General features: G+C 38.8%; 1 protein-coding gene across 1 annotated transcript; it reads left to right on the top strand.

The window, feature by feature from the left end:
* Positions 1 to 557: 557 nt before the first annotated feature.
* soat2 (sterol O-acyltransferase 2) lies at positions 558 to 10185 on the top strand. Its single transcript, XM_068594833.1, has 15 exons — positions 558 to 636; positions 1139 to 1197; positions 1437 to 1576; positions 1728 to 1781; positions 2208 to 2315; positions 3020 to 3302; positions 4736 to 4811; positions 5628 to 5712; positions 6017 to 6062; positions 6361 to 6493; positions 6951 to 7048; positions 7774 to 7872; positions 8058 to 8193; positions 8706 to 8851; positions 10129 to 10185. The coding sequence occupies exons 1-15, from the start codon at positions 558 to 560 to the stop codon at positions 10183 to 10185; spliced, it is 1599 nt and encodes a 532-aa protein (XP_068450934.1).
* Positions 10186 to 11016: the final 831 nt, after the last annotated feature.

The raw sequence follows: 11016 nt of genomic DNA, 5'->3' as shown, positions 1-11016 counted from the left end.
GAGAATGGAGGTGATGTGAGACCGTCTGTTTGTCCTCGTCGGTATTCTAGATTACCTGGAACCGGTTAATTGCAGATTCACTGAGTGAGGAGAATAGTGCATTACAGAAGTCAATACGAGAAGAGATGAAAGCACGTATGATCATCTCCACTTCAGCTGTTGATAGTACAGAGCTCAGTTTGCTCATATTTCATAGGTGGAGGAAACAAGTTCTAGACAGCTGCTTAACATGAGGGTCAAATGACAAGGATTGGTCAGAGACTACGCAGGTTGAGATGGACAGCGGTGGAGAGTGGACCAATGCTCTGCTTGATCGTATCATCAGGCGCCATAACCAGAACTTTGTCTTATTATCATTTACAAGCGATTGACTGCCGTCCAGTCCTCAATAGCATTGAGACAGTCAATGTGTCATTACACGGTATTTGATTGTCATCACTTAACAGCAGGGAAGAAAGATAATGTGTGTGAGACTAACCTACGGCTTGACTTGTATATGCACAGGATTATCCACCTGATCCCAGAAACAAGTGTTGAGGCGTGGTCCTTCGGTCGCCATGACGACTGCAGAGCCACCTAACGGACTTTCGCGCCGAAACATCAAGACCCGTCAGTCAGATGAGACCCCTGGTCATGGTATGGCCAATACTATATTTTCACACTCATCTATGTATAGAAAATAGTGTTTATTTGTTTTATTGGGTTTTATTGAGAAAATCATTGCATATCTGGTTTATCTAGGTTTTTTTCTCCTTTTTTTGCATTATTGTTGTAATTACTTAGAGACACATTTTATTGTTAATACATGCCGTATTTGTTTGTGGAAGGTGGTAGCAAGGAAAACTATATATTTTGGAATAAAATCGTGAAATAATCCATCATTTTGCTTCTAATGGCAATGGGAATTTGACCAATATAGCACATTGTGTTACATGTAAATTCAAATCGCTTTACATTTAGAGATAAAATATCAAGATACACAAAGGTAGCAGAAAAAAAACATACACAAGCATGCATTAAACCACATAGCAAGTGTGTATATTAATTAAACTAGTAATTGTATTTATTAATTCAGGTGCAATATGTACAGTATATTGTGCCAGCTAATCTTATGTAAGTTATGTTTTTCTCTCTGCAGTTAGAGACCATAATAATTTACAAGAGGAAGATGTAAAACGGCGGCAGAAACATGCACAGGTAACCCACAACTCCACCTCCAGCCAGGATCTTTACAGTCCCTCAAGTGTGCTGTTTCTTTTACTTTGCTGTTCTAATGCATTAACCATAAATACATCAAATAAACTTGAAAAAGCTAGTGCAAAAGCTAAGATTGTGCAGAGTAAACAGGATACCGCATAACTGTTATATTAAAGATAATATGGGATGCTGTGTTTCAACTTTAAGGCGATAAACTCTTCCTCCCGTGTGTCTTGTAGAAGGTGAAGGTGAAAATCCTGAAGCAGGTCCAGGATCAGCTCAGTGAGTTACTTGACGAAGCTCTCACTGAGTCCATCCAGCCGTTTACCCAATTACAGCCAGCGGTTAACGGAAAGACGTCCAAAAGTTTCTCATCCGGGTAAGGAGGAGGAGGAGGAGGAGGAGGAGGAGGAGGAGGAGGAGGAGGAGGAGGAGGAGGAGGAGGAGGAGGCAACTTTTACTGGCGGACATTTTTTCTCATTGATGTGCGAGTTATGTTCATCCTCTCTGCGTTCCTGTATTTGTTTTAGTTTTCAGAGAATGGACGACGGCAAAGTGTTCATGGACCGTCCATCGCTGTTGGAGTAAGTGTGAAAGACAAGTCTTCTCCAATATACCATGACCAGATATTGTTTTATTTATCACGCTTTCAGTTGCAATAATTAAATTGAACTCTTACTGTAAATTCTTATTTATTGTAATTCAGATGTTTTTTTACAGTCATTCAACAACAGATTAAAAAAAACTTCATACAGCAATGATCATCATAAGAGAAAGAAAGCTGAATATGTTTGAGAAGTACAGCTGTATGCATGATAAGTTAGAGAGGAGCTTTGCAACTTGTTTGACAATCAGAATGTCATTGTGGACCGATACAGATCATTCAGATATTCCCATGAGCATGTTTGTGTATATTCTATATTAAATAAGCTCTTACATGACTACAGCAAAAAATTCACAGTAATATAACATCAAACTAATTTAATGACAGCCCTCCTCCTCTTCATCAGTGAACTATTTGAGATCAACCACATCAGGACCATCTACCACATGTTCATCGCCGTACTCCTCATCTTCTGCCTGAGCACGCTGGCTGTCGACTACATCGACCAGGGCAGGTCAGTGTGACGTCTGTGTGTGTGTGTGTGTGTGTGTGTGCGTGCGTGTGTGTGCGCGTGTGTGTGTAGGCGTTTTTACGACAATGACATGTCTCCAGCTCTGTGACCCTGAACTAATAAAAACTAAATTACCCCAAAGCCTTTAAAAACTTCTTATCTTCTTTCCTTATTGCATCCCTCCTTCCTTTTCTCCCTGCCTGTCCGCTCATCTGGCAGCAGAAAGATAGAGCAATCAATCCCTCGGAGTGTTTCTGCTGTTGCTTCGGGGAGCTCTGTAATGATTCGGTTGCTGTTTACCAGTCACGCAGGACTGTGAGCTTAATTCTTATGTTTCTCCATTCGGGAAAATCGATACATCCACCCACAGTTGACAGAAAATAGATGATTGGTTGTGTTGAATCACACAACCCGTTTGCAGTGAGTTGGTATATTACATCAATTACTGTTATCACCAGAGGGGTCTCTTCAGACAAATGATTGAATGGGTAAAATATTCAATGCATTTAAATGTGACTACAATTTATTAAAGTCAGTCATGCTTTAATATGATTAAAATGGTTATTTTAAAACCCTGTTCCAGGCTAAAATAGACCACAGTGGCAAATAGAGTGCATCCTCTAAATGTGCTTTTTAAAGTTGAGTCTTCAATAAAAATGTGCCCATTGCCTTTCTGATCATAATGTATTTATTTGATGCAATCTCAGGTTGGTCTTGGAGTTCGACCTACTGTCCTTCGCCTTTGGGAAGCTGGGAACAGTCACCTGGGCCTGGGGTGTGATGTTTGTCTACACGCTGCTCGTCCCCTACTTCACCCTGATGTTTTGGGGATCTCTGTACCACAACTTTCCCTCTAAGCTGGGGCTGTCTCTCGGGACGGGCCTGGTCCTGTCTGCAGTGCAGACCTGTGTACTGGGAGTGTTGCCCATCTACGTGGCTGTACACTACCAGCTGCCACCGGCCTCGCGGTTTATTGTGATACTGGAGCAGGTGAGTGTTTGTTTGAGGAATACAGGCCGTCACATTTATTGAGGGAACAGGTTGCAAAGGTTTTGGACTGGCTTAAGCCTTACTGAGTGAAAATGCCATCAACGTTAGAACCCTACTGATACGTCAGTATGTATCACAGACCTAATGTATGTTTGCTGATACAAAAAATGCAGTACAGAAATGCTAAACATTTCTAATTTATAAAACATAACTTTTGTCCATCAGCATGCACTGAGCAGTGTATGTTTTAACGGATAAATATCCTGCTGAAGACATATCTTGGTCACAATGTTTAATGATTGCATTTAAGAGATGTTATGTGTGAATATTGGTGGATACACTCACTCTTGCAATTCATTGTTTTGCCTGAAATTTTTAGGAAAGAGCGAAAGCATTTTTGGATACTCAATTCCACACAGCAGGCAGCAAACAATTAACTGCAGAGGAAATGGAAAAAATCTTTAAATCTCTACTTCTACTCGACTACTAAATCTACTTGATATGGTGATTCGATGAAGAAAACAAATGTCATTAATTAGGGCTTTATTTTTCATGTGTATTCTATGTAGAAAAACCTTATGAGCCAGTTCACGCAGCCCAACTCTATTGTGTTGCTTCATTCACACTCTCTCACAGGAACAAATATCCAATGCACACTTTAAATCTTGGCATTGCACTTAAGCAATCAGTGCTCTGTTCACTCTTTTGCTCTGACGCTTGCTGCTACTGCTGCAGCCGTTACTTCTGTCCATAGGGCATTTCAAAAGCCTTTTAGGAACAACAAGAAAGACCCTGTAGATTAATTATAATCATAGGAAATGCTTGCTGGCCAAAGTTGGGAGTCTTCCAGCTGGAAAGGCACCAAACGAGAAAGTAGATCTTGGTGTATCCAACGTTTGAACACCACAGATGCACACTGTAATACCTCCTCATCCTCTTTATCACACCGGCCCCGTTCTCCCAAAACCGTCTTAGTACAACGATCATTTTAGCTCCGTTGGATGAAGTGAGATAATCCTAGAGCTGAGGCGATTTTGGGAAACATGGTCCTGATCTTCATTGGAGCTGAGACCGATCAGTCTGATTATAATTCTGAAGCTGTCCGTCTCATATAAAGTACATAATATAGATTGTAGACTTTTGGTTCTCTGCTGTATGCAGATTGATTATGTGTGAACTTCAGTTTAAATTAGTTCTCCCACTGTGTTTCTCTCACAATACACAGTTCCCTGTTGTTGTGCTTCCTCCTGATTGATTACAGAAGTGAGCTAAATAATGCATCACTGGGTGGATATACACGAAAACAGAAACATGACAATGAGGCAACAAAAGATGTGGGCTGTTCATTTCACTTTGTCAATTCATGCAATAAAGATGTTAGAATTGATACATTGTGTCTCTCTCCACCTAATAACTGTATCAATTTCCCCCAGATTCGATTCCTGATGAAGAGCTACTCGTTTATGAGAGAAACTGCTCCTGTTATTATGAAGAATACACCAAAGGAAGGTACTGTGCTGAATTGTATTGATGTCAGGTGTATTTACTCCTCAGGCTACATCATTACTCAAAGTGACATTCCCAGACACCAGAGAAAAATGACTAAAACAGACTGCAGCAGGTCACCACCTAATGATTCATGCTGAAGTTAAAACTAACAATGAATATACCCACGCAATAAATATCCTCAAGTGTGTGTAGCTTCATGAGATCCTATTGTAAAAGTCTGCTAGTGGGGAAGAATGTGTTTCTAGTACCTTTTACTCTAAACATCATAGTTGTAAATGTAAATATGTGCTGCAGTAAAATCCCTCCAGGAGAAAACTGTATAGTCCTGATTTACAATGGCAGAATCAGGCAGAGATTAGCATCAAGTTTCCATAGTTTAAATGTGGTTTTGGAAAGAGATTGAAAATATGTTCCTTTTTTTACACAGATTTTCACAAGCGTCGTTAAATACAATTTCTACTATTTTTTATGAATAATTCAGCAAAAGTGTTTAGAAGCTTTAAGACAGACAATTTCACATAATGGCTTAATGATTTTGTGAAACCCCCCACTGTTGTTCAATTTTAAAGGCAGACATTTGTCAGCACATAAAGGCACCCAGAAGCTTTATTGTTCACAGATGGAGCTGTTAATTGCTGGTATTATGTCAATGAAGATAAATTGAATGACAAACTTATGTATAGCAACAAAAATCTCTGGAGAAATCATTCAAAACAACATGAGACTGCTAAAATATATTTAACTGCCAGATTTTAGGACTAAAAATTGGACCCTCTATTTGATAGTCATACTTATTGAACTATCTTTGCTTTTCAGGAGAAAGTCCAAGATTCCCAACATTTTCCAGCTATCTGTACTTCCTCTTCTGTCCAACACTTATCTACAGGGAATCATATCCTCGGTAAGACATATTGTCCCTTTGACCTGGATTCCTTCTGCTTATCTTTTATTATTTCATTGTAATTAGTGATAATACAGCCATGTTACTGCAACAGACATTGCCACATTGTGGCATGTTGCAGTTGCAAAAGCACAGATATGAAAAAAAACAAAAAACTAACACAGTCTAGCATTGACTTACAATATTTGTGCCAAAAAGCTTAATAATGAGGACTAATACCATATATAAGAAAAACCACCGGTTGTGCGATACAATTTCACAGTAAATATGTGTATAGTAGTGACATCCTGTCCGCTCTTTTCAGGAATACCCACATAAGATGGACGTATGTTGGCACCACACTTTGTATGGTAAGATGAAGCTTTATTTGGGCTTTGAGAGTTCACAAAATCTTCTCACTAATGACCGTTCAGTTGGATGGTGTAAGAAAACGTAGAAAGTCGTTGTGGGGTCAATGACCTAGAAAGGATCTGCCCTGGAATAGCACTTGTGTATTGTGTGATAACATAAAGCGATCATACACTACAGGTGCTTCACAGCTTTAATCACTCCCATCTTAGATCAAACCACAATCTCCAGTATTTTTGTGCTGATTCCCGAGTGTGTTCTATATTTAATTTAATGTTCATTCTTACGCTGAATTTGCAGATCTTAGGATGTCTGTTTTACGGCTACTTCATCCTGGTCCGCCTCTGTGTGCCCGTCTTCAGACCTGCTGAGACCAACCAGCCTTTTAGTAAAAGAACAATGGTTCTTGCTGTGTTCCACTCAATATTACCAGGTACTGTACGTCTACTCTTCACCGATGTGCTACTAGTTCTGGAAGATTATCAGGAAGTCACGTGCAAAGCAAATGTAAATTAAAGTAATTTGTAACAACACTTCTGCTTGCAACCTCTATTATCTCTTATCACGTTATATGAAAATAGAGTAAACAAGTCTCTTGTGTTTTAAAGTCAGTCAAATTGATTAAAGATGATATTATGCATTAAGATAGAGGTATTAAAGCCTGCACAGTCTGCCATGTTTATCACTCACTTGAAGTGAATAGCTTCAAGAGCGATATAAGAGCAGTGTCATGTTACAATTGTTATGAGAAAGCTGGGAGTAGTGCCCAGAATAAAAGTGTCATGAACTTCCTCTCTCTCTCTCTCTCTCTCTCTCTCTCTCTCTCTCTCTCTCTCTCTCTCTCTCTCTCTCTCTCTCTCTCTTTCTCTCTCTCTCTTTCTCTTTCTCAGGTATTATGCTGCTCCTGCTGTGTTTCTTTGCCTTCCTGCACTGCTGGCTCAACCTCTTCGGGGAGCTGCTGCGTTTTGCTGACAGAATGTTTTACAAGGTGTGTGTGTCATGGCAGCTTTTGTGTGGCATCATCTCTCCTGTGAAGACATCATTTTTCAGATGTGCTTGCTTTTCCAGATGAGTTGGATTTTGATTGAGGACGAGTGAGTTTACTGCAGTGTGGCCTGATCCTCAAACAGTTAACAACTTTAACTTCTCCATCATACAGTTTCCCCCTGAACAAGCCCTGACCTAGTTTTGTGCTTTGACTGACGTGATTCAATTTCAACAGGCAGATGGATTTATGTACAATGCTGTATATTTCTTTGAAGATAATGTGGCCACATAGTTTCCTTGAAATAGGCTCCAGGTGGCCTATGATGGTGTTTAATTTAAACAACAATGATGTGCACCTGACACCACATATCTGTTAAAAAGAGGGACTATGGCAATCACTTGAGCCTTCACACAAGGCATTAGGTGGAATATTTGTGTTTTTTACATTACAAACAAAAAGTATACAGCAAATGAGCTTTTCAAAAGACTCATTTTATCTCTACAGAAGCACTGCATGCCATCAACTCTTCAAAATCATGAGTTCTAAGGCCATGTTTTATTTCAAAAGATTTACCAGTATCACTTATAATAACCAGTATTTGTTTATTTGACAGCAGTCGTCTCAGTGTTTGAAGTCGTTTCGCCAAAGTTGAAGTGACCCATCTCTATTCCGTCTTTTACTTTGGGACCACACACTCATTTTACTATCCTGTCTTGATTTTCCAGGACTGGTGGAACTCAACATCTTTCGCCAACTATTACCGTACCTGGAATGTAGTGGTTCACGACTGGCTCTTTTACTACGGATACAGAGACTTCCTCTGGGTGAGCAGAGTGCCAACACAGAGGAAAAAAAACTATGATTACATACAATTGATCATATCAAACAAACCAATAGTGTTATCAGCAGCATGTCACATGATGAAGTGTGTATCGTAGTCCTGTAATTCCCCGCTGAACCAGCCTGACCTCCGTACTTTGAAACCCTTTCCTTTCTTTGATCCCTGCAGCTGTCAAACAGGAAATTCCGGACAGCTGCCATGCTCTCCGTATTCATTGTCTCTGCTGTCGTCCACGAGTACGCTTTGGGCATGGCATTCGGCTTCTTCTACCCCGTCATGTTCTGTCTCTTTGCAATCTTTGGAGGTAAGAGTCACATTCATTATTCAGAGAAGAATCTTCACACCGATATCAACAAAAATAATTGGTATTCGGTGCTGCTGGTGGAAAGCTTTTGATCACATACATGCCTTTTAAATGAAGGAAGAAAATAAGATGGAGACAACAAAAAAAAGAGATCGATAAAAGTTGAATGTCTATCTCATTATCGTCGTCTCTGAATACAATGGCTTGTTAAAAATATGTAAATGTTGCCTTGTGCATTCTGGACTGTGCTTTCAAAGTCAAAATCACATTGAATAGCTGTTATCAGGAAACAACTCATTATATTTCAAGAGAGCACTCTTGTGCAGCGTGTCCTCTTCCTCTAGGTATCAATAAGTTGTCATCTGACAAAATTGCTTTGCGTGCTCGCATTATTTTTCCCAGTCCTTACAAGCGTAGAAACATCTCAGGCAGATGAACTGTCATAACAGATTGCCTTCACACAGACAAAACAATCATCAACAACAGCATTCCCTCATGTCGTCCTTTCACAGTGGTGTTCAACTTTACCATGAACGACAAGCGAAAGATGCCCGTGTTCAACGTCATCGTGTGGGCGTGTCTCTTCCTGGGTCAGGGTGTCCAGGTGTGCCTGTACTGCCAGGAGTGGTACGCTCAGATACACTGCCCTCGGACAGGGGTATGTACTCCACCTACATGTGCACTGCTGGTACCGGGGTGGCCAAAAAGAGCAAAGCTTAACGTTTTATGATACCAGACCTGCTTCTTTCAAATTCTAATCTGACAGGAAGTGTGATTTATGATCCTTTTTCCGGCAGAAGACAAGATGCCATTATGTTACTCTACTGTGAGATTCTTCTGAGAGATGCATTATGTTGTTTGAGGACTTGGACAACTATCCCTCTATTAAAACACATCAATGTCCTTCAAATAAAATAACTACAGACCCTATGTGACGGGGGAATGAGGATTTAAAAACATCTTGTCTGTTTGTAGTGTGCTGCATTACGATGACGTCATCAGACAGCACTTTGACCCCAGTTTCTGAGATACTTAAATGGAAAATAGGCCAGCAGGGGAATGAACTTCAAATACAAATAAATAGAGTTAAATACTACAAAAAAAGATTTGTACTAAATGAAAACAAACAAACACACTACATAAGTACATCACATGACTACCTGAGTACTTTGTAAATGGACAACGTAGAGATGTCAGTAACCAGATGAATGTGACTCATTGTTCCATCATCCTGGCTTTGTCTGTTCCTATCTCCAGTCATTCATGAGTATCTGTGACTACACAGACTGCGTGCGTACGTGTCCACACACATATAACGTGCGTAAACTTGACGACACACCCAATATACACGCACAAGCCCTTATTGGAAAGTCACGCGTTGAGTAACAGTAGGTTTGTAAGAGTCTAATACGTATTTAACGCTTGATGATTTAAAGAGACAGATGTGAAAGATTTGTCTGACAGATGGACACAGATGTACTTAACATACTTATTACGCATAAGGCATCCTCTAAAGCCAGTGGCATCACACACACACACACACACACAATGGTTTAACACACATACCTGCTGTCTAAAAGTAGAATTGACATCCGTTGAATGAAATTATTAAGTGATGATGAATGGATGTTTATTCATGCAGATGAGATGTATGATATATATTAAACATTGTATATAATATGTAATATATATATTTGATGCTGCACCGGACGCCGGGCAGGGCATTGAAAATCCAGACTGTCCGGCCTAAATCCGGACGCCCGGTCACCCTAGCTGAGGCAAATAAGAATGTCATTAGTTACGCAGTATTATGGTCATAAAGTATTAGACAAATTAAATATTCCCCCTGAAAATGTCAGGTTTACCAATGTTATTTGAGGGGATTATCGATTATTTCACCATATTCAGACCAATTCTTCAACTCCTTCTCAACAGAATAGCTTCTGGGAGTTGGTGACACCTCGATCATGGTCCTGCAACTACCAGAGTTGATGCTGCCTCCTGGTCTGGATGGATGATGAGAATATGGAAGTCTAAAAATCATGAAGGACTGAACACAGGAGAGAGCAAGAAACTAGAAAGACATGTAAATATACATTTTATGTATGATTTCTTCTTTTTTTGTGTAAAGATTTCTTTTTTTACTTTTATCTTTGTGTTGTTTTTTGAAATGTGAAATGTGTTAAAATTGTGATCTTTATATCGCTGATCACTCACCTCTGAATTATTCAAGGTTTTTAAACATACTTATACTGCCTTATTATAGCAGTGTATATGTATAGTTATAAGTAATTATTACATATTCATAAACATTTATAACAATAATCATATCAATAATTACAATAATAACAATACTACTTTATATATTTATAATGACTTATAAGGTCTTCATTTCATAGTTGCTGGTCAATAATCATGCATTTTGTTTAATGTGATTATAAGTTACTTATAAATCATTGTTTGCTTTAAGTAAAGTAATAAAATTATAATTCATAATAACTTTTTTTTTTCTTTGCTTAAAGCAAACAATTACCACTTTGAGTAACTTATGGCATTATATTGCATCATAACAAGGTATTATACAAATATTGTACTATATTATATATTATATAACATATAATATATTATGATACTTGAGCTTATTTAATTCTAAACTACTTTATTATATGTGGTGTTTGTTTTCATAAAGCGATATTAATATTCATGAATGCTTATAGCTATATTTCTACAGTGCTATAAAAAGTATTTTCTTTATACAAGAAAGGGTTACCAAACTTTCTTTAAAAGTTATGGGAATTTACTGATTTATTTGTATTTGTATTA

This window comes from Clinocottus analis, unplaced genomic scaffold (genome assembly GCF_023055335.1).
Source record: "Clinocottus analis isolate CAN_PGR_092001 unplaced genomic scaffold, fCliAna1.0.p SCAF_3, whole genome shotgun sequence".
In the NCBI taxonomy this organism is placed as follows: domain Eukaryota; kingdom Metazoa; phylum Chordata; class Actinopteri; order Perciformes; family Cottidae; genus Clinocottus; species Clinocottus analis.
Note: the sequence above shows the minus strand (reverse complement) of the source record. Positions and strands in the feature narration are given on the sequence as shown.

Coding starts and splice junctions, on each gene's coding strand:
- soat2 (XM_068594833.1), top strand. CDS start 558: ATGACGACTGCAGAGCCACCTAACGGACTTTCGCGCCGAAACATCAAG. Junction 3,303..4,735: donor TTATTGTGATACTGGAGCAG/GTGAGTGTTTGT, acceptor AATTTCCCCCAG/ATTCGATTCCTGATGAAGAG. Junction 6,494..6,950: donor GTTCCACTCAATATTACCAG/GTACTGTACGTC, acceptor TCTCTTTCTCAG/GTATTATGCTGCTCCTGCTG.